General features: G+C 41.4%; 1 protein-coding gene across 1 annotated transcript; it reads right to left on the bottom strand.

The window, feature by feature from the left end:
- Nucleotides 1-2,342: 2,342 nt before the first annotated feature.
- On the bottom strand, nt 2,343-21,759 carry epha2a (eph receptor A2 a). The gene is made up of 17 exons (XM_061874621.1): nt 21,600-21,759; nt 16,644-16,711; nt 14,111-14,744; nt 9,773-9,928; nt 9,352-9,684; nt 9,100-9,227; nt 8,858-9,035; nt 8,675-8,777; nt 8,524-8,573; nt 8,290-8,415; nt 8,021-8,206; nt 7,890-7,951; nt 7,576-7,785; nt 6,875-7,024; nt 6,577-6,770; nt 2,882-3,037; nt 2,343-2,806 (listed from the first exon to the last, which is right to left on the bottom strand). Exons 1-17 carry the CDS (start codon nt 21,673-21,675, stop codon nt 2,698-2,700), a joined length of 2,919 nt encoding a protein of 972 aa, XP_061730605.1. The 5' UTR covers nt 21,676-21,759; the 3' UTR covers nt 2,343-2,697.
- Nucleotides 21,760-22,735: the final 976 nt, after the last annotated feature.

The following is a 22,735-nucleotide window of genomic DNA, read 5'->3' as shown; positions in this document are numbered from 1 at the left end:
GCATCCGTCATGTTTCCTGCTTCCGCAGTAAGAGAGGTGTAGGAGTTTCTGTGGGTGTGGTTTTGTGGCTGAGAGGGTCTGTTTGGTGGAATATTGACATCCTATAAATATTCGTCTTTACACTTGGCGAGAGATTTAGCTTTCACATTTAGATTTAACATTTAGTGCTCACATTTACCATTTAGTGCTCACATTTAGGTTTAGATTCAACACAGATTCATCTTTAAGATTTATATTTAACATTTAATTTTATTTAGACTCAACATTTGATTTCAACCTAAATGTGATGAAAATTAATCCGAGGAATATATCTGAGGTTACTGAACTCTTGCGTTCGGTATTTGTTTTTCCCCCCCCAACAATTCAAAGCTGAATGACTAAAAGCAGCTAAACACGAAGTGACATATTCCCTACCAATGAAAAGAAGACAAGAATGCATTCCAACAGGGTTTTAAAGCTCATGAAAGGTGGCGAACCCTGAGGGACATCGTTTGATGTCATTGTTTGGAATTGTCAAATAAAAATAAGCAGGTGTTTCTTCCTTGCAGCAGCACAGTGAATACAAATATAGGTTGGAATATCTCTGCAAGCCTTTGTCTGTCTGACATACAGTGGGGCAAAAAAAGTATTTAGTCATCCACCGATTGTGCAAGTTCTCCCACTTAAAATGATGACAGAGGTCTGTAATTTTCATCATAGGTACACTTCAACTGTGAGAGACAGAATTTGAAAAAAAAATCCAGGAATTCACATTGTAGTGATTCTAAAGAATTTATTTGTAAATTATTGTGGAAAATAAGTATTCGGTCAACCATTCAAAGCTCTCACTGATGGAAGGAGGTTTTGGCTCAAAATCTCACGATACATGTTCCCATTCATTCTTTCCTTAACACGGATCAATCGTCCTGTCCCCTTAGCAGAAAAACAGCCCCAAAGCATGATGTTTCCACCCCCATGCTTCACAGTAGGTGTGGTGTTCTTGGGATGCAACTCAGTATTCTTCTTCCTCCAAACAGGACGAGTTGAGTTTATACCAAAATGGATACATGGGTGATACAGCAGATGATTGGGAGAATGTCATGTGGTCAGATGAAACCAAAATAGAAGTTTTTGGTATAAACTCAACTTGTCGTGTTTGGAGAAAGAAGAATACTGAGTTGCATCCCAAGAACACCATACCTACTGTGAAGCATGGGGGTGGAAACATCATGCTTTGGGGCTGTTTTTCTGCTAAGGGGACAGGACGATTGATCCGTGTTAAGGAAAGAATAAATGGGGCCATGTATCGTGAGATTTTAAGGCCAAAACCTCTGTCCATCAGTGAGAGCTTTGAATGGTTGACCAAATACTTATTTTCCACCATAATTTACAAATAAATTCTTTAAAATTCCTACAATGTGAATTCCTGGATTTTTTTTCACATTCTGTCTCTCACAGTTGAAGTGTACCTATGATGAAAATTACAGACCTCTGTCATCATTTTGGTGACTAAATACTTTTTTGCCCCAGTGTATAAACCTATATGCTAATTTGCTCCTCAGTGACCCATGAACATTAATATCTATGTCATATCACACAGGATTTGCTTCATACAAGGGCTTAGTCTTAAAATGGTAATCTAAATATGATATACAGTAGATCACTACAAAGTGAACATTCTAAAATATATACTGTAGGTTGGTTTTGAGGATAATTGCATGAACCTTGGCCAGGTTGTGCTTTTGTATTTTGTTAACACTATTTAAAAAAATGTTTTTTTTTCTATCAAGACTGATTTGGACACATTCCTACTGTTATGAGTGCATTGTTTTAATGTACTGTTATCATGACATGTTATGTAATCGTACTTTCCCCCATGAATACATAAGTGTCGGCTTTGCCTTTTAAAAAAGGCGTAACTGGTTTTGGGCATTTTTGATGGCAAAAAACCCCAGATTATCCATCCATCCATCCATTTTCTACCGCTTATTCCCTTTCGGGGTCGCGGGGGGCGCTGGCGCCTATCTCAGCTACATGTCCAAAGTTATTGAAAAGATCTGAAAAAAATTTGCTTGTTACTTTTTAATTACACGTTGTCAATGCTTTGTTTTTTATTACAGCATTATCATGTTCATTGTAAACTTTCTAACGCAGCACAGGTCAAAGGTCAAAAGTATTCAAGGTTGTTTAAGAGGCTTTAATAAGATTATCTTTTAAATCCTTAAATTCCTGCTAATAATGCTGCAGTAGGTCAAACGTAGTAAAACTACAAGCACGCTGTATTGTTCCCTCCTCTGTGGCAGCAAGCATATATCTGCAAGTGTACCTAATGCTGTGTCATTGAGTGTATGAAGATCCAGCAATCATAACTTTTGACTTTATTTACCACCAACAAATAGCATAAATATCAAAGAAAATAAATATTAAATAAACATTTATGGCGGTATTAAGACATAATGTAAATTCAAAAAAGGATCCTGTGATTCTTTACCCTGAGTGGAAGCGTGGTTCCAAAGTTCTAGAGATCATAAAAATGAGCTGTTCATGACAAAGCGCATAATTCAGTCCAACACAAGTTTGTGTGACGATGACGATGGTTTTAAAGTACGTTAGTGTTTTCAGTCTTGTTCCTGTGTTCAGCCAGGAGGAGATTGAGGCTCCGGGTTTAGTCCTCTTAGGGCTTCAGTGCACGTCCGTGTTGGACCCGCGCTCAGCGCGTCACACTGCAAACACGCTCAGAGGGCTGCTCTCGTCTTTCAGGCCGAGGATGCTGTAAGCGATTCTTTTCATGTGACCCGGCAAGCGGACGCCAATATTCCTGATGTCTCTGCAACGGGGAGGAAGAAGCCGCGTTAGCTACAAGAAATGAAATACCCAGGTTTTCTGTATGGCGTGCACTCACTCATGCCTCAAGGCGAGCACCTGCTCCATGCTTGTGATGCCCGCTCGTGCAAAGCTTTCATTGTACTGGCTCATCTTGATGGAGTCCAGCCACTCGGGGACAGATCGGAACATAGTGCCGTCACAGCCGCTGGTGCTGGGCAGGCGGATGGATACGCTGCACGAGGACAGCAGTGGTCATTGATTACTCTTGTAGTCCGTCAAACGGATCTTATTTGGACAGCACGTCACTGCTTGATCCTCTCTGAAGATTAGCCATGGTAACTTTCACATTTCAACTGACACGGTACCATGAATTGATTAACGTGGACCCCGACTTAAACAAGTTCACTAACTTATTCGAGTGTTACCATTTCGTGGTCAATTTTAAAGAATATGTACTGTACTGTGCAATCTACTAATAAAAGTCTCAATCAATCAATCAATCAAACCAATTCCCGGAACTTTGAAACCGATACCAGTACTCAACGATACCAATTATCTGTACTTTTTTGTGTTCATATGATAATCGTTAATAATCCGTTTATTGATATTTAAATGACTTTGGCTTCTTCCAAAGACATGCACCTGGGGATAGGTTGATTGGCAACAGTAAATTTGCCCTAATGTGTGAAAGTTAGTGTGAAGCAGGTGTACCTCTAGGGTTGCGAATCTTTGGGTGTCCCACGATTCAATTCAATATCTATTCTTGGGGTCACGATTTGATTCAAAATCAATTTTTTTTTCCCAATTCAACATGATTTTAGATTCAAAAACGATTTTTTTCCAGATTTAAAAGGATTCTGTATTCATTCTATACACAGGATTTCAGCAGGATCTACCCCAGTCTGCTGACATGCAAGCAGAGTAGTAGATTTTTGTAAAAAGCTTTTATAATGGTAAAGGACAATGTTTTATCAACTGATTGCCCATCCATTTTCTACCACTTATTCCTTTTGGGGTTGCGGGGGGGCGCTGGCGCCTATCTCAGCTGGAATTGAGCGGAAGGCGAAGTACACCCTGGACAAGTCGCTATCTCATCGCAGGGCCAATACAGACAGACAACATTCACACTCACATTCACACACTAAGGACAATTTTTTTAGGGTTGCCAATCAACCTATCCCCAGGTACATGTCCTTGGAAGTGGGAGGAAGCCGGAGTACCCGGAGGGAACCCACACATTTACGGGGAGAACATGCAAACTCCACACAGAAAGATCCCGAGCCCGGGATTGAACCCAGGACTACTCAGGACCTTCGTATTGTGAGGAAGACGCACTAACCCTTCTTCCACTGTGAAGCCCTTCAACTGATTGCAATAATGTAAATTTGTTTTAACTATTAAACGAACCAAAAATATGACTTATTTTATCTTTGTGAAAACATTGGACACAGTGTGTTGTCAAACTTATGAGATGCGATGCAAGTGTAAGCCACAGTGACACTAATGTTCTTTTTTTTTATAAATGTCAAATGATAATGTCAATGAGGGATTTTTAATCACTGCTATGCTGAAATTATAACTATTATTGATAATGTAGTTGATAATATTCATTTTTGTTTCACTACTTTTGGTTTGTTCTGTGTCGTGTTTGTGTTTGATTTATTGATTGATACTTTTATTAGTAGATTGCACAGTACAGTACATATTCCATACAATTGACCACTAAATGGTAACACCCGAATAAGTTTTTCAACTTGTTTAAGTCGGGGTCCACGTTAATCAATTCATGGTTAATCGATTCATGGTGTCTTCTCTCAATTGCTCTGTTTATTGCAGTTCTGAGTGTTGCTGGGTCAGGTTTGGTTTTGGAATTGGATTGCATTGTTATGGTATTGCTGTGTATTGTTTTGTTGGATTTATTAAAAAATAAAATAGATTTTTTTTAAATGAGAATTGATTCTGAATCGCAGAACGTGAGAATCGTGATTCAAATTCGAATAGATTTTTTTTCCACACCTCTATGTACCTCGCCTTCCGCCCGAATGCAGCTGGGATAGACTCCAGCACCCCCGCGAGAGGGACAAGCGGTAGGAAATGGATGGATGGATGGATGGATCTAACAGTAAACTGATAACTGTACTTTGTTGACCTGTATTTTGTTTTCTTACACATCGTAGAATCATTTGCAAGTATGCATTCATTCCAGTTTTTTTGAGTCCTAAAACGTGTTTATAGTGTAAGTATTGTACTTATTACACACCTACTGTTTGATTGTGACTTGCCTCTTAGTTGCTTTTTTCATTAGTTGTGGTGTTGAACTCACTAATGCTAATCTGTAGCACGTATATGGCATATCCAATGTAAATTAGCATCATGTGCACACATTTTGAAAAGTTGAGCCTTACTTTTCTGTAAGGCATGCTTGCTTTGCTGACAATAAAAATGACATTATTTAAAGCACCGGTTCGCAAACTTATTTCATCAAGTACCACCTTAGAAAAAATGTGGCTCTCCAAGTAACACCATAATGACCAACATTAAAATACAGTAACATAGTAGGCCTAAGTCTTAATTAAAAACAAGGCTGATGATTAATGTAACCAGTATACAAGCAGTATGACCAGTAACACTGTTTAAATTTAGTAAAATAAAACACTGTACTTCAATCAAGTAATTATTTTGTGTAACACTAAATGGAGCCCATGCACAACTCGTGTTTACCGTACCACAGTTTGAGAATCACGGATTTAGAGGCATTCCGCCATGAATACACTTGTTTGCCTGCCAATTGTTTGAGTTTACAAAAAATGATTGGAAAAATGCTCCTGTTTGTTTGATTTTACGTAAATCGGTACCCGGTAGTAACTAGAAATTACCAAATTCGGCATCCATTCCAATCGAGTACATTTTATGAATTCTGTAGTTTGAAGACACTTTTAAAAATGTAATTCTTCTACCTACCCTAAAAAAGCAAAGCCACACAAAAAGTGTCACACTTGATCCTTGTGACCAAAAATTTAAATTAAAGTTAAAGTACCAATGATTGTCACACACACACTAGGTGTGGCAAAATGTGTCCTCTGCATTTGACCCATCCCCTTGTTCACCCCCTGGGAGGTGAGGGGAGCAGTGGTGGCCGCGCCCAGGAATCATTTTTGGTGATTTAACCCCCAATTCCAACCCTTGATGCTGAGCGCCAAGCAGGGAGGTAATGGGTCCCATTTTTATAGTCTTTGGTATGACTTGGCCGGGGTTTTGAACTCACGACTTACCGATCTCAGGACGGACACACTAACCACTAGGCCACTGATTAAATGTTATGTTTGATCCCACATTTATCTGAACATAAACAAATGCAAATCTTTGCTACCATTTCTGTTGGGACTACTACCAGATAGTGCTACTCTCTCCCATTTAAAGCAGGCAGCAATATTTTTTTCTGTTTTCTGCAAGTGTGCTTTGCTGCCGAATTGCTTAATGTGTCAATATTCATGTTTGTACACACAAAGTGTTTGTATTCTTTTATCAATAAAATAGGTTGACTATTTTTATTGAATGCATTTCACTCTTGTAGCTAACGTTTGTGTTTGGCGTTGATGTTTTGTCTGCCTCACCTTCTTGTGCTTGTTTTAAAGCTCTTTATAAATTAAAGGCCAGAATGTTTAAAATTTTAAGGGTCAAAATATAATTGCAATTTGATCCTAGTATTAAAAAAGAAATGCAGCTGACAAATGTTGGATAGTTAGTTGAAAAGCACAGTGACTGACGAACCGTGGGTCGAAGTCTGCGATGGTGGTCAAAGATTCAGGACTCTGCAGAAGTTTGTCCAGGATGTTGACGATGTCGGAGAAGCGCGGTCTTGTGGCGCGGTCGTGCTGCCAACACTGGAGCATGAGCTCGTAGATGGCAGAGGGGCAGTCCATGGGCGCAGGCAGCCTGAAGGCCTCGTTGATGGCGGTCATGACCTGTTAATCATGACATCACAGCTTAGATGGATGAATGACTGTCTTGCTGCTGTCTGACGTCACAAGTCTGCAGCTTCGGACTTTGCCGAGGTGACAAAGACTACCTCATGGTTGCTCATGTCCCAGTAGGGTCTTTCTCCAAACGCCATCACTTCCCACATGACGATGCCAAAGCTCCACACGTCGCTTGCTGACGTAAACTTTCTGTACGCGATGGCTTCAGGCGCCGTCCATCGGATGGGAATTTTACCTCCCTGATGGAAAAGCCACTTTGAGTAATTTTTTAATTCACAAAAACACTAAAAGTCATGCAAAAGTGACATTTCCATAATATTGCAACACTAATATGTGTTTTTGAACACCAAACATTATCAAAATTTATCATCGCCGTCACTTTTGTGTGATGAGATGTTAAAATCCTCGCTTTACAACTTGCATCTTTTCAGGATGACGCCATGAAGTAAAAACCTCTTCTCATTGACATGATGCCACCTTTGACCTGCCCCTAGCTGGATGGGCCCACCCACCACTTTGTAAAAAAACAGGCTTGCACAAGCGTTCTACAGTCTAAAGTGGATCAAGTAAGCAATAGTCCTTCTAGGAGACACACACTCTGTCAGAGTCAAACACAGCTCGTTAGCCTTAAAGCCACACGCACACACGCACGCACGCGGGCTCACACACACCTGGGATTACTAAAAGCACCTTGAAACAGTCTAAAGTTCTGACACTTGCATACCATTATCGTGGGATTTATTTTAAATAGAAAGTCCACTAAAGATCTTCAAGAGGAGCACTGACTCACTCTGGTTGTGTAGGTCCCCTCAGAGTCGTCCTCCAGGACACGTGACAGACCAAAGTCTGACACCTTACACTCCAGGTCGCTGTTGACCAGAACGTTCCTGGCTGCCAGGTCTCGGTGCACGTAGTTCATGTCTGAGAGGTACTTCATGCCCGCGGATATTCCACGCAACATTCCTGCTAGCTGGTAGGTGGGAATCTCTCCATCACGGCCCTGTGGGGTTCAAAAACACGTCCGCCATGAAAAACGTCTTTGGTCAGATGTACCCCAGCAGAACCTGATACAAATGTTATGCTCCAGCATTAGCTTGTGTGTACCTTCAGGTAAATGTCCAGAGCTCCGTTCTCCATGTACTCTGTCACAATCATGGTGTGCTTGACTGTAAAGCCAAAGAAAAAGTTGAGTAAAATGCTTCAAGATTTTCTTTGCTGCTGTTTCCCAGACTGACATTTGGTGACGACTCCCTCCAGGCGGATGATGTTGGGGTGTGAGAACTGTCCCATTATGCTGGCCTCGCTCAGGAAGTCCTGCCTCTGCTTTTCCGAGTAGCCCGGCTTGAGGGTCTTGATGGCCACCGCCACCTCGCCTCGCCCGGACGTTTTCATCGTGCCTCGGAACACCTCCCCAAACTCCCCTGCTAGCAAGAACACAAGAGGAGGGTGACTTTCGTGGCCTCGGCGAGCTTAGAAAGAATGCTAAGCGACCACAAAAACTTGCCTACGCCAATGACTTTTAGTTTGCTGACGGCATTTGGATCGATCTCTGTCACGAACTTCTGGATGGCGATGTTGGGATCCTCGTACATATGAGGATCAACGTACGTCTTCAGAGGCTTCAACTGATCTGAAAAACAACACGGTACTATTACCTTTGCAACACTATACTGCAGTGTTAGACTTTGTAAGGAGTGTATTACAAATGGCAGTTAATATTACTAGTATGAGTTTGTACCTGATGAAAAGTAAGGATCCTCGGCTCCTCTGTGGTGAGACCTCAGCCTCCTAATATAAGGAAAGTAATATTTAGTAAGGTAGCAGCAGGATATTTAAAAATGAGTAGATGTATTTGGACAATTAGTACTACAGTACTATCTAAGAGCAACCTTTTGCGCAGCAGCAGCACGATGACCACCACCAGCAGAATGAGGGCAAGTCCTGCCACAGACCCCATCACCATTGTGGAAGAGTTCTGGGTCTGGGACTCGGCTGTGAAGAAGAAAATTAAAAGTCGTTCAATGAGACGACATAAAAGTATTTGACTTGATTGGCAGGACGGACAGCTCTACCTAATGGCAAGGTGTGGAACTCGTACTCCGCGCTGTAGCTGCCGACGCCGCCTTCTGGACCGAGCGCCTGCACCCTGAACATGTACGTGGTGTCCGGTGTCAGGTCGTTGATGTGCACCGAGCTCTTGTCCAGAATCAGGACTGTGTAGGAGGTTACGTCACGCGCTCCATCTCCGTCCTTCACAAACAGAAGCAATGAGATCATCTTCCAGAAGGTAGAACATGATAAGTGCTGATCTTACCTTTTTGCGGTACATCAGCTCGTAGCGTTGACTGACGTGGGCAGGAGGTCTGCGGGACAAAGCCCAGGACAGAGACAAGCTGGTGGGACTGCGGTCATCCACGTGGATCAAGGTAACCTTCGGGGGGTCTAAGGTCATTGGTGGGTAAGGAGCAGTTAGTGATTCATTTCAACACGTTTCAGCTTTAGTATTCCTTGCATGGAAACATTATTTCTTAGTGAACTCAGCTGCTGAGTGGGAGAGTGAGCTCACCAGTGTAATCCAGAGCAGTGGTGATGGTGGCAGTGGGCCTCAAAGTGCTGTACTGGGACACTCCACTGTGAACCTCCACGGTGAAGGTGTAGTTGAGATGAGAGTCCAGGTCACTGACTATGACCGTGGTGTCCTGCAGGTCAGTGGGACCAGGCTCAAAGCGGATCTTCTCGCCGCAAGGGGCGCATGAGGCCCTTTCGCACTGCTGACATCGCACGCTGTAGCTCAGGTCGCTGCGCCCTCCGCTCAGCCGTGGTGCACTCCAGGACAACTGGAGCCTGCCGTCTGCTGACAGGGTGGTGCAGGTCAGGTCACGAGGAGCACTGGGTGGAGCTTTAGGAACAAATGGATGACAGGGGAGTTAGTCTGAACGGCTCGAGGTAGCAACTGCTAATGTTATCAGCGAGTGCCTTTTTTTTACCAGAGCAGGCAGATGTCGGCAGGTCTGACGGCGAGCGAAAGAAACCGTCCTCACAATGGCAGAGTGTGGCGCCAGCTGCAGATGGTTTGGTGTTGTCAGGACACACCTGACAAAGCTCCGTGCTCACAGACGGTTTAAAGTAGCCCGGCTTGCATTCTGTGTCAAAGAGACAAAAGAAGGTGTTAGCTTGAATTCGGATTAAATGAGGGCAAAAAGAGGAAACAATGCGGCTGTGTGTGTAATGCTAGTTCTTTCAGCCAACAGGAAGCTTTTGTTGTGAGTAACCTATAATCACTGGCTCTTTGTATGCCCAGGAATGAAGAGGGATTTCCTTCACGATGTGCCTGCACTTGCCTTTTCCACCTGAAGGCTTGCTCTCAGGTCACACATGAAATCCATCAGGCAATGTGAGCTCTGGCAGATAACCTGAGTGTTTTTGCCAAAGGAAGCGCCACATCAGACACTGGTGGCATGCAGTGGTGGACATCTTCGCTTTAGCGATAAGCCAGCAGCCTTTCCGGGCCATGAGAGGTTAGAGAAGGTGGCGACTGGACATAAAGCAGGCATGCACGGACGCTTCCTCTCTTTCCGCTTTCTTTCCACTCACAGCAAACGATGACACGTATGCTTGAAGAGTTTCAGGAAGAGGAAACGCAATTGGAGCCCAGTGTGACTTTTAGTGTGCATGGAAACATGCATACTTTCTCATCACAGTCAAATAAGAAATTCTCTTCCCCATTCGTGAAGCATCCACTGGTTGCCTCCTAAGCATCTGTCCATCCAGCAGTGCACTATCAGATCATTGTAAGGAGTATTGATCATTGAGCTAGACACCCTGTAGTCCATTGATCAACCTATACGTATACATACATACTATAAAGTGTTACCGTGGCGACACAAAAGGAGCAGGCAGAATCAAGATGAATAGAAAGACTTAAAGGGGATGTGAGGAAAAGTGCTGAAGTGGGGCACCAACAGAAGTTCTCTCTGGGGGATCACTGGGTGGGTGTGGGGGTCTCTCTGCATAAGAAAAGGGGGCCAGCCCATTTTAATCTTGAGCTGCAGTGCCAGGACCTCTGTCACATAGCACAAAGTCCAGCTCCATTCATCTATTGTGTGTCGGTCTGGGCAGAGTGGAGCCATAAACATGTTACATTGCTCGTAAAAGAGCGCCATGTGTGCCACGCGTGAACAACATCCTGAATGTGGAGTTGAGCTGTGTCCTTAGAGCAATGTCTGCACTGAAAGCTTCATTCCTTAAACTTGTTTTCACCAGTTGACGGACGTTTAAGCTTCTAATTGTCCCGCACTCCTTTTGACCACAGCACACAAGTGAAAAGGACTGGAGTTCCGCATCGTTGCATCTGTTAATTGAATCTTTCGTTGGCTGTGTCACTCTATTGTTCTAACGAAGGGAACACGGATTAGGCTGCTGGTTGCGTGTGTTAACAACCGGATGAAAGAGCACAGGGAAGCAAAGCGAGCCAAGTAACAGCTGTCCTGTTGCTCCACTAATCCTCTTGACTAAATTACACTCCACACCTAACTAAGCGGCCATGGACCTAACCGCCCTCCCAGCGCCAACTGCAGCGTCCGACAACCTGCTTATTTGTGTCAGTCAGCATTCCTCCTCTGCTTGCCCGCTTCCTGTTCCCACGACAGTTGGGCTCTTCAGTGAAGACACATGCAGACCGTAAGTCAACGGGAAGATCACTTTCCCTGACACCTAAAGCCTGGAATGAAGTGGTGGCGTTACAGTAGTGAAACAAAGGCCGGCAGTGTTTTCATTCCCAATACCAGGTCAAACTCCGAGCCCTGAAATCTTTTTAATCCCTCGGAAATATTTGCTGTCTTCCTCTCAACTATTCATGCACAACGTGTGTTTCCGGAGCTCGGCTCAGAGTTTGTCAGTGGTCAAGAGAGAACATTCCTCTGCCAGAACTTCCTCCACGCTTTCAGTAGAAGAACCCCTCCCTCTGTGAAATGCTTTTCATCGCCCGTCAGTGCTCTGAATGATCACATGGAGGAATGGAGAGTGCGCCAGTCAAGGTGACTGGAAAGAGCAGGAGTCATAAACCACAGGCTGACTCAAGAGAGGCGTGCCAGCCCCATCCCTGTAATCTGTGGTTCTGGTTGCCTTGGCAACCAACGCAAACAAATGCTATGCGAGGAGAAGCGGCGGCGCTCAGGTAGTCACTCTGACAAACTCACATGGCCTTTCCTTAGTCAATCAGAGCAGCAAGGTGACGCCAGGGTGAAGGAATTCCTTTCAGAAATCCCCGCACAGAACCGTGCCCTTCCTCCCTCCTTCCTCTTCTCCCTCCTGTCCTCCCACACTTCCTCCACAGAGCTCACACATACACCACACCCTGGCATGCCAAAGAAAGGCCATTTTCCACCCTCACAGCAAAAACACATACAGTAGCAACACCACAGTTATGTATTTTATTTTTCCACTTCTGTTTGTTTTTATAATGAATAAGATGGTGCTCCTTTCCCTCAGGGACAACAAACTTCAAAAAAATTGATTCACGTCCAAACTGCAATTTCTATTAATCCTGGTTCTAAATCGATTCATACATTTTTGAGAATCGATTTAAAAAAAGTAATATATATACTTTTTTTTTTTTTTTGCAAAAATTTTTTTACGGATATATTTTTGGATTAAAAAAAATATTATTGCCATTATTATTATTTTTGATACTTTTACACATTTTTAGAGGAAAGTCTGGGCTTCCCTGCTTAGGCTGCTGCCCCCGCGACCCGACCTCGGATAAGTGGAAGAAGATGGATGGATGGATGGATAGTTTTCCTTTTTTTAGTATCGTATATAATTAACATTGTATTTGAATGTCTTCTCAAATGGTTGGTAAATTTCTGTCCTAATTATGATATAGCTGGGACTGGGTTGGAGTTGAGGTTGCTCAATTTTTTTTTATAAGATTAAATAACATTGGGTGATTTTTTTTAAATAAAATGTAAAAAAATATATTTTTTAGGACAACACTGCACGTATACAGTAAGTCGTACGTTAGCAGCGAAGAGGACCTTTTGCAACCTGCAACCTGTTTTGAAAATGTTTTATTACAATTTATACCCCAAAAAATCACAATCTTGTTATTTCGACTCGAATACCTCAATCGGAATCTAAATGTTCGGGGCCAAAAAAAATTCCCACCTCTACTATCTATACTCTTTTGAATCATTTAGTATGTGCCCTTAATGGCTTCCTTTGACCAGGGAAGTATTCCCTGAAATTGTATACATAAAAAATTAGCTAACGATTATTTTGTAAAAATTAAAATATCAATGTAATTACTCTAGTATCGATCATATAATGATACTACCCATGGTATCGACACTACCGATAAATGGATTGATCTAACCTCCCCTTTTGTGTAGCCTGTTAATATCTGCTTACTTTCTGCTTTAACACTCTTAACACACACTTATTCATTCTGTTATTTCAAGCTATCTTAGAGCCTTTCAGTATTTGTCTGATTCATTATTATTATTATAATAATCATTTTGTAGCGTTGGAATACCAGTGGTAAAATATAGCCTGCCTCTATGGATGCTACAATTTTGCTGTGTGACGCTCGTGCTGGAATAGAAATGAGCGTTCTCCAAATTATTCCCACAAAGTTTGAAGCATAAAATTGTCCAAAATGTCTTTGCTAAGAACACGGATTAAGATTTAGGGGAAACTGAAGAGTGATTATAGTGTGACTCACTACTTGCATCCATATAAATTAAATGTAGGTGCAAAAATCTACTTTGAATCTTTGCCAGGTTTTTCTATTGGTTTTTTCCCATTCCAGCAGCTCTTTCATCTTCACAGAGAACTTGGACAATCATACTTCTTCCCGTAAAAGTACAACATACTAAAAGTAGATGTGGTATGATGCAGCGTACATCTCTGTGGGCTGTGCTCGGCCACATCGAGTCCATAAAACAGCAACACAGTCTCTTAACGGCCAAACGGAAGCCAATGCAACTGAAGCAATAGTAATTGAAGTAACTGAGTGAGGTAACTGTAACTAAATGAACTAACTGAAATATATGTGAATGAAGCAACTGTGACTGCAGTAGCTGTCACTAAAGTAACTGACTGAAGTAAATATAACTGAAGCAACTGTAACTGCTGCCAACCAAAATGAAACCAAACAGGTCTGTTCCATGTCTCAGCATGATTTACTAGCAGGGTGTCAGACAAACAAAGCAGACATGTTAATAATAAACATTCCTCCTCCGCACACATTATTCACAGCTATCGCGAGCAGCGGTTGTGTCTTATCCTACTGTACATGACTGACAGCATGTGTAAGTGCTTCTTACCTTGGCACGAGTCCCCGGTGGTTTCGTAGCCTGCCAGACATTGGCACTGTCTCACGGGAACCACCCATTCACCCTCTGCCGTGCAGTAGATGCGTGGGGTGGACCCACTCACTGCGTTCTCCACGCAGGCACCCTCTACCTCGCTGAGAGCGTCTGCCACCGTCTCTGGGAAGGCCGCCAGGCTCTTCACCGTGGATGGGCAGGTCTTGTAGTACACGCGGACGGAGAGGATTCCTACGCACGCACCCATGTCCTGAAAGGCCAGGTAGAAGCCTTTCCTGGACAAGGATCCCACCGTCCTGGTCTCTGTGTTAACCTTTAGCACACCGCGTGTGACCTCATCCGGAGCGATGGTGGCCACTTTGCGGAACTGCCCTTTGCGGAAGTTGGTCCCCACATCGGCGTCCACCTCAGAGATGAAAAGGTTGAAGGTCTCTTTGCAGGACACGGAAGCACCGTCAATGGTGTTGCAGTCCCGCACGATGAAGCGCAGCTCCACAGAGACGCGCGCAGTGCCCGGGCGCCGCTGGATGAAAGTTGTGCGCAGCCAGTTCTCTTGCTCCGTGGAGTCTATGCTGCATACGCTATAGGTATAGAACAGGGAGCCGTTCACCACCGTCTGCATAATCTCCCACTGGAAGACACAGGGACATTGTCAACTTTGAGAGGTCACAACCACAAAAAAAAGACATTTTTTTCCTAAGTTTTGTTGCTTTCAAGAAGCAGACACCTCGTCCTTGGCCGCTGAGTGAGGAGCCCATAAAGCACAGTTTTTACACACGAGGATTATTGGCCTGGACATGTGCTGCTCTCCGCGTGTGTGTGTGTGAGTCTCCGTGTGTGGGTTTCCACAAACACACTGTGTGTGACGCACACACAAATCCAACAATCACTACTGTGGATACACCAACTAACATTGCGCTTTATAGTTGCTGTTGCGCTGCAATTAAAGACTTTTAAGAGATAGGGAAGCAATGACTGGTAGTAAGATGAAAATACTTCTTTCTCAGCATTGAAATTGAACTACTTTTTTACGGGAATAGTGGGACACATTTAACTAGCTTGAATTAAAGATAGAAAATGAAGCGTAGTACAGAGTTATTATTACCTAAGTTGCAGACTGTGGTGCATTAAAGTAGAACATTATTATTTTGGTTTACTTTAGAAGTAATCTGTTCCAAAAAGTCTAAAGAAAACCGGAACACATGAAAACCAATTTTTTTTTCCCCATAAATTAATTTGTTCCAGACAACCAAAATATGTACATATAAATGATATAATATCAACATAATATCATACAATAAAATGATGAATGAACTGTTGAAATCAACATTTAACGTCACTTTGATATTTTTGAAAGCTTGTGGGGAAAAAAAGTACAGAGACAGTTGGGATGTGAATCTTACAATAACTCATGATTAATTTCCATTCTGATTCTTGGGGTGATGATTCAATTCAAAATCAATTCTCGATTCATGGCAGTTCTTGGAATATATTATTTGGTATATAAATTATAATAAAACCTTTTCAAAACAGGTTACAAAAGCTCTTCTTGGCTGCTGACATTTAACATCTACAAGCGCTGAGTAAACGCCAAGATGGCCTAAAAAAAGTTTGAAAAATCAATTAATTAATTAAGAATTGCAATAAATAATAACAATTAGGATGTGGATTGATTTTTTTTCCTGCACCTGTGAGAGATGCGTGGTTTCTTTGTTTGGGTACTCAATTTCATAAAATTATAGGCAGACTAACGGACGACTTCGTTATGTGAAATGTTTGGCCGTACAATAACCAAGAGTATAAGAAAATAGTTGAAACATACAAAAAGTGTCGCGTACAAAAGTCGAACACGTTTTTACTTGTATGTTGATTCGAGGCAAACAGATTTGTTTGGCTGTGCGATAACAAAGATGGTATATGAAAACCGTATTATTTAAAAAAAAAAACTTATATCAGGGAATTAAAATGAGTGCAATGAAACATACTTTTAGCAGTAGATTTTATCTACTGTCAAATGAGTTCTTCTTAGTTACTGAATAGGAACTAAATACTATAATTTCTGTGGTGTGATGTACAACAGTAATCAAAACAAAGCTATACGCTGTAAGTACACTGAAATGAAAGCAAAACTTCCGACAGGGAAGGGAGGGGAATTCCTGGGCCAAAGAACATTCAATAAGTTTTGTTCTTTAGAGCGCAGCTACTATCTACATCCCACACAGTCGACAGAGCCACGTCCTGCTGCCTTTTTTAGATAGAAAACCACTAAACTATAGATAGAGATATGTTACTGGCACCCGCAACTCTACAAACATACTGCCAAGTTGGATTGTTGTGTTCATATGAAAACACTCTCAAATGCAATATTGACGAACCTAGAAAAGATTTAAATACAACAAAGCCTCCCAAAAGGTAACTTTTTAGGTAAATAACAAGGAGAGGGGCCCTGGTAGTCGTCAGTTAGCACATCACAGAGAGAAAGTCTTTGACCCGCGGTCTTAAAAATGCTTGTTGAGGTATAAATACTCACCCCGTTCTCATATGGCAAAGTCAGCCAGCCCAGCTCTCCTCCTGAAGACCTCATATCCAGCAATATATCTAAACACAAACAGAAAATCCTTACAATGAGTTACAATAAAACTTATTTACATTGTTACACCTTGAAAAAATGTAAGATAAATATATAACTTTAGCACGTTTAATGGCAAAAGAAATTGACCTTTTACTTCCTATGACTGAGTCAAGGGTGAGCAAAAAAACGGCACAAAAGTTTTTTTCCAGCTGTATTTGACACACTGTTCTCCTAATATGCTCATTGGCACAGGAATGCTAGGAGGACACAAGCAAAATGTGTCCTGTGTCCATAGTGGTGAGTTTAGGGGCCATCAGCTTAATGGGGGCGGGGGGGCCACATGCCGCCCTTTGACAGTTTAATCAAGCATGTCGGTAAGATTTAAACACCTTATTAAGCGTGTCCCCCACCACCAACAAACATCTCTAATCGTGTCTACAAAAACAAGGCATGGACACCATGGCAGAATAAAAGCAAGAATGTGTGGGACGAGTGAAACTAAACGGGACATGTTTGGGCATCACACAGGTGCTCCCACGCCCCGATGCCATTGATCAGCTATTTCCATAACATGCGGAATTTAGGTAAACTATTCTAAACCTGAGGAACAAATAAATACGAAACAAAAAAATAATAATAATACAGACACCGTTGTTGTCATGGGTTTTTAGTACATTAGAAGTTTTACTCCATATATTGATATGCAAAATGTGTTAGCAATGTTGTTACCTTAAATGTAGGTAAAATCTTTCCTCTTTTGTTGAAAAATAGCTTTATATTTATACTAATTTTAGCGATGAGGGGAGAATTTAAATGCTAGCAATTTAGGGGTTGTGTTACAAATAGTGATGTCAAACAATGTTTTAAAATATTGCATGATATAAATTAGCTATATAAAAAAAGACCCCCATATTTTGACACAAATGCATTTTCATTACATTGAAGAACATTTTTAAAATGCTTTACTGGAATGCACGTAAGGGTTTGTTTTCAAGTGAAATTTGCAAGCAAACACACTAGTCGGAATCCTCTCACTTATTTTTGCACTGACGTATGCATTGATCTGATCACCGTAAAGCAACATGCTCTGCCTTTCAGGTAAAAATCTGCGGTCAAGCTAAAGGAGCATATACATTTTGCGATTAATCTACACTTATACATGATAATGCAATAATGTTTAGTGATTAATCGCATGAGTTAACACGTTAAATTAGACAGCCCTAACATTGGGCATTATCCCATATGCCCTTGTTTGCAGTATTGTGAGGACTTTGTAATTATTTTCCCATCACTGCAGAATAAATCATGTACAGTAAAAATGGTGTGGTGGGTAGAGCAGCCTCGCCAGACACTTGGGGGCTGCGGGTTCGCTCCCCGCCTCTTGCCATCCAAATCACTGCTGTTGTGTCCTTGGGCAGGACCGTTTACCCTTGCTCCCAGTGCCACTCACGCTGGTGAATGAATAATGGGTGGTGGGGCCGTAGGCGCAAACTGGCAGTCACGCTGTCATCAGTCACCTGTGGTTACAAATGTAGCTTACCACCACCGGGTGTGAATGTGGAGTGAATGAATGATGGGTTCCCACTTCTCTGTGAAGTGCTTTGAGTGTCTAGAAAAGTGCTATATAAATATAATCCATTATTATTACAGTGAACTTACTTCTACCAGCAGCCCCCGAGACCCTGAGCAATTATAGGCCTTAAATTTCAAATAAAGGTTAACCTTATACATTTGGACACTGTTAAGTTCCCTGAGAAATGGTCAAAGACACTTCAGCTTGGTTACAGGAAGTTACTCTTTGTTTGTTTGCTGAGCTGTATGTTTTGTGATTGCATCGTTATTGTGGTTATTGTTCTTTTTAGTGGGATTTTAAGACTACCATAATAGATTTAGCTATTAGCCTGGCAGGCTGTGTGGGCCACAAAATTACACTAAACTAGGAAGGTGAAGTACCAGTAAAATTGAAAAAAAAAAAGTTGCATCTATTTTGAAGTTGTTATCATATACATCTGATTTATAACACCAAAAGACTTACAAAGTTTGCGTGCAAATAGATATGATAAAAATATTATCAATCTGACAGAGATTCCCGCAATTGATTCAGATGATCTAGAATAACTTTGCAGCGACAATGCAGCAGCACCATACTTGGCGTCTCAATGCCGCAGAAAAAGTGAGTTACCTCCCTGCTATCAGTGGACCGCTAAAACATAGTAATAATAATATTGCTAATTGGTTAATATCCAGGTCACCATATGCAAAAAGTATTGTTGGTGGGTTTTGGATGATTGTTTATAGAGCGTTGTGGGCGAAATAGAGAGCCCCCATTGACTCACTTTTTAGCTGACTTTTTATGGGGTTTTTTTACGACTTAAAGTGTCAAGTTTGGGCTGTGGATGTTTGTGCTTCCTCGATGCAAGGATGATGTGGGACGAGTCAGGCATGAATTCAGGTACATGATTTATTAAATAAACAAACACTGTAATCAAAAATAATCAAACTAAGGGCGCTCACAAGGAGGTATAAAACTTGGCTACAAAATATAAACAGGAAACAAAAACACTTGCTCGATTGGCATGAATGAACTATGAACATACAAAACAAAAATAGCACTGTGGCATAAATACATAAACTTACTCGGCATGAAACTGTGGACGTGGAGGTTTGAACAGCATGGATAGGGTGCGTGCGAGTGTGAGGATCCCAGGACGAAGACAAGAAAAAGAGTGACTTAAATAGCTTTGATGATTAGTGAAAACAGGTGAGGCTGAGAACAGGGACGTGACAGGTGAAAACTAATGAGGTTGGCATGGAAACAAACAAAACCAGGAAGCGCAAAACGTGACTGATTGTCCAAAATCAAAAACATAACATGACAAAACAAAACATGATCCATAGATGTGACATAAAGTGCAGGAAAAAAAAGAAAAACATGTCTTCATGTCTTAGAAAGGGATTGTGAATGATAGACAACACATACCACAAATTGATTAACGTGGACCCTGACTTAAACAAGTTCAAAAACGTATTCGAGAGTTACCATTTAGTGGTCAATTGTACGGAATATGTACTGTACTGTGCAATCTACTAATAAAAGATTCAATCAATCCAAACATCATTTTGTAATTTTTGCATAATTCCAGTATGACTGATCTAACATGGTCGGAGTGCAGAAGCGTTCACATTGTGACGTCACCTCAACCCAGATCTACGGGAATTGCCGAAGACATTCGAAGCGGAATATTCAAAATTGAAATTGTCCATATTAAATTTTGTGATCTTTAGATTTTCACATACTTTAAGACTTGGAAATCCAATCGAATACGTTCTAAAGGCCTACTGAAACCCACTACTACCGACCACGCAGTCTGATAGTTTATAAATCAATGATGAAATCTTAACATTGCAACACATGCCAATACGGCCTTTTTAATTTACTAAATTACAATTTTAAGTTTCCCGCGGAGTTTCCTGTTGAAAACGTTGCGGAATGATGACGCGTATTATGACACGTGTTTGTGAAGTTATTGGTTGGAGGGGACATATTAGCGCAGCACCACTTATGGCTAAAAGTCGTCTCTTTTCATCGCGCAATTACACAGTATTTTGGACATCTGTGTTGCTGAGTCTTTTGCAATTTGTTCAATTAATAATGGTGACGTCAAATAAGAATGCTGTTGGTGGAAAGCGGTGGATTGCAGCTGCCTTTAGCACCGAAACACAGCCGGTGTTTCTTTGTTTGTTGTGAAGCTTTAACACAGAGCGGTCAAGCGAACATGTTTCTCTACGTCAACCAGCAAGTTTTTGGATGGGAAAATTGTGATATTAAGTCGGCTCTTACCGGTGACTTGAGTGGATTACGCGACCTCATCCTGCAGCTCAAAAAGGCAGCTGTGATCTTGGCTCCTCGGCTTCTCTCAGAGACACTGGCGTTCACCGCAGCCATCCGACTTTCAGGTATGACTTCATGATCTCACTAAAATACTATTAACACAATAAGCAGATAAGGGATTTTCCATAAATGTCCTAGTAAATGTGACTAATTACATCTGAACCTCTCCCACTGCCGCCGCCTGGAGCTGTCGCCTTTTCTTTTTTCTTCTTTTTTTAGTGCTTCACTCCAACTTTCCTCATCCACAAATATTTTATACTCGCTCAAATTAATGGGGAAATCGTCGCTTTCTCGGTCCGAATTGCTCTTACTGCTGATGGCTCACATTATAAACAATGTGAGGATGTGAGGAGCCCTCACACCGGTGACGTCACGCGCACATCGTCTGCTACTTCCGGTACAGGCAAGGCTTTTTTATTAGCGACCGAAAGTTGCGAACTTTATCGTCGATGTTCTCTACTAAATCCTTTCAGCAAAAATATGGCAATACCGCAAAATGATCAAGTTTGACACATAGAATGGACCTGCTATTCCCGTTTAATACGAAAATTTCATTTCAGTCAACCTCTAATGGATACAATGAAACACAATCAAGCATATAGAGTCAACTTGTTTTTCTTTCTACTGGTATTTTAAGTAGAGGGCCACAAAATATGGGGATGCGAGCCTCAAATGATCCAAGAGCCACAAGTTTGAGAGCCCTGATTTAGAAGGGCATTGACAAAGGATGCTCAAGATTATACAGTAGAGCTTTTCATTGTCTGTAACTATGTATCAAAACGTCATTCAAAATTGTTCACTGCTAATATGTCATGTATAACATTGAAAATGGACCTGCACGTTTTCTTTTTAAAGTAAAGCAGTGAGAAAAAATCAAACACTTGTCTTTCCCAGTCTTACGGAAGAAAATTCACACTTGAATTGACGACGTTCAAATTCCAATCTCCTGACTCATCACGAGTCATTGGTTAAAACTTTACCTTTTTTTATGGTTTGACAATTTAAAAAAAAACGTCACTTACGTTCTTTGGACTGGAGGCTGACGAATATAGTGTTGAAGAATAAAAACGAGAAGAATTGTCGTCGAGGGAGATCCATGTTTTATAAAGAAAACTTTCACGATGTTTCCCCCTCCGTCTTTAGCTCCCACGCGCCTCGCGCCACACTGAACGCTGCACGAGCCGGGCAGACCATTCACAGAAACAGGTGGCGTCATAGCTCCGCCCCCTGTGGAATGCGGATGTGATCCCATAGTCACAGAGCGGGGTGGGGGGCGGGGCGACACCTGTTCGCGAGGAAGCATGGTGGCCTTCAGTCAGAAAGAAGTGCCTGTTGATATTGTTTATATATATATATATATATATATATATATATATATATATATATATATATATATATATATATATATATATATATATATATATCCATTCATTAATTTTCTACGGCTTATTCCCTTTTGGGGTCGCGGGGTGCGCTGTCTCCTATCTCAGCTACAATCGGTCGGAAAGCGGTGTACACCCAGGACAAGTCGCCACCTCATCGCAGGGCCAACACAGATAGACAGACAACATTCACACACGAGGGCCAATTTAGTATTGCCAATAAACCTATCCTATGCATGTCTTTGGAGGTGGGAGGAAGCCGGAATAAACGGAGGGAACCCATGCATTCATGGGGAGAACATGCAACCTCCACACAGAAAGATCCCGAGCCTGGGATTGAACTCAGGACTGCAGGACCTTGGTATTGTGAGGCAGACGCACTAACCCCTCTTCCACCGTGAAGCCCATATTCATATGTACATATATATATATATATATATATATATATATATATATATATATATATATATATATATATATATATATATATATATATATATATATATATATATATGTATATATACATACATACATGTATGTATGTATATATATATACATATATAAATATATATATATATACACATACATACATGTATGTATGTATGTATATATATATATATATATATATATATATATATATATATATATATATATAGTCGTGGTCAAAAGCTTACATACACTTGTAAAGAACATAATGTCATGGCTGACATTGGGTCTACTGAAAATGTGACCAAATTTGCTGGGTCAAAAGTATACATACAGCAATGTTAATATTT

The sequence above is a fragment of the Nerophis ophidion genome, linkage group LG16 (genome assembly GCF_033978795.1).
Source record: "Nerophis ophidion isolate RoL-2023_Sa linkage group LG16, RoL_Noph_v1.0, whole genome shotgun sequence".
In the NCBI taxonomy this organism is placed as follows: Eukaryota; Metazoa; Chordata; class Actinopteri; order Syngnathiformes; family Syngnathidae; genus Nerophis; species Nerophis ophidion.
The sequence above is the reverse complement of the archived record's forward strand: the minus strand, read 5'-3'. Positions and strand labels throughout refer to the sequence as shown.

Bases quoted from the DNA above. Each gene is read 5' to 3' on its own strand.
- epha2a (XM_061874621.1), bottom strand. From the start codon at position 21,675: ATGGATCTCCCTCGACGACAATTCTTCTCGTTTTTATTCTTCAACACT. The intron at 9,685-9,772 runs GTAAAAAAAAGG...TTGTTCCTAAAG, and splicing joins GCCGACATCTGCCTGCTCTG to CTCCACCCAGTGCTCCTCGT. The intron at 8,416-8,523 runs GTACAAACTCAT...GTTGTTTTTCAG, and splicing joins GGATCCTTACTTTTCATCAG to ATCAGTTGAAGCCTCTGAAG.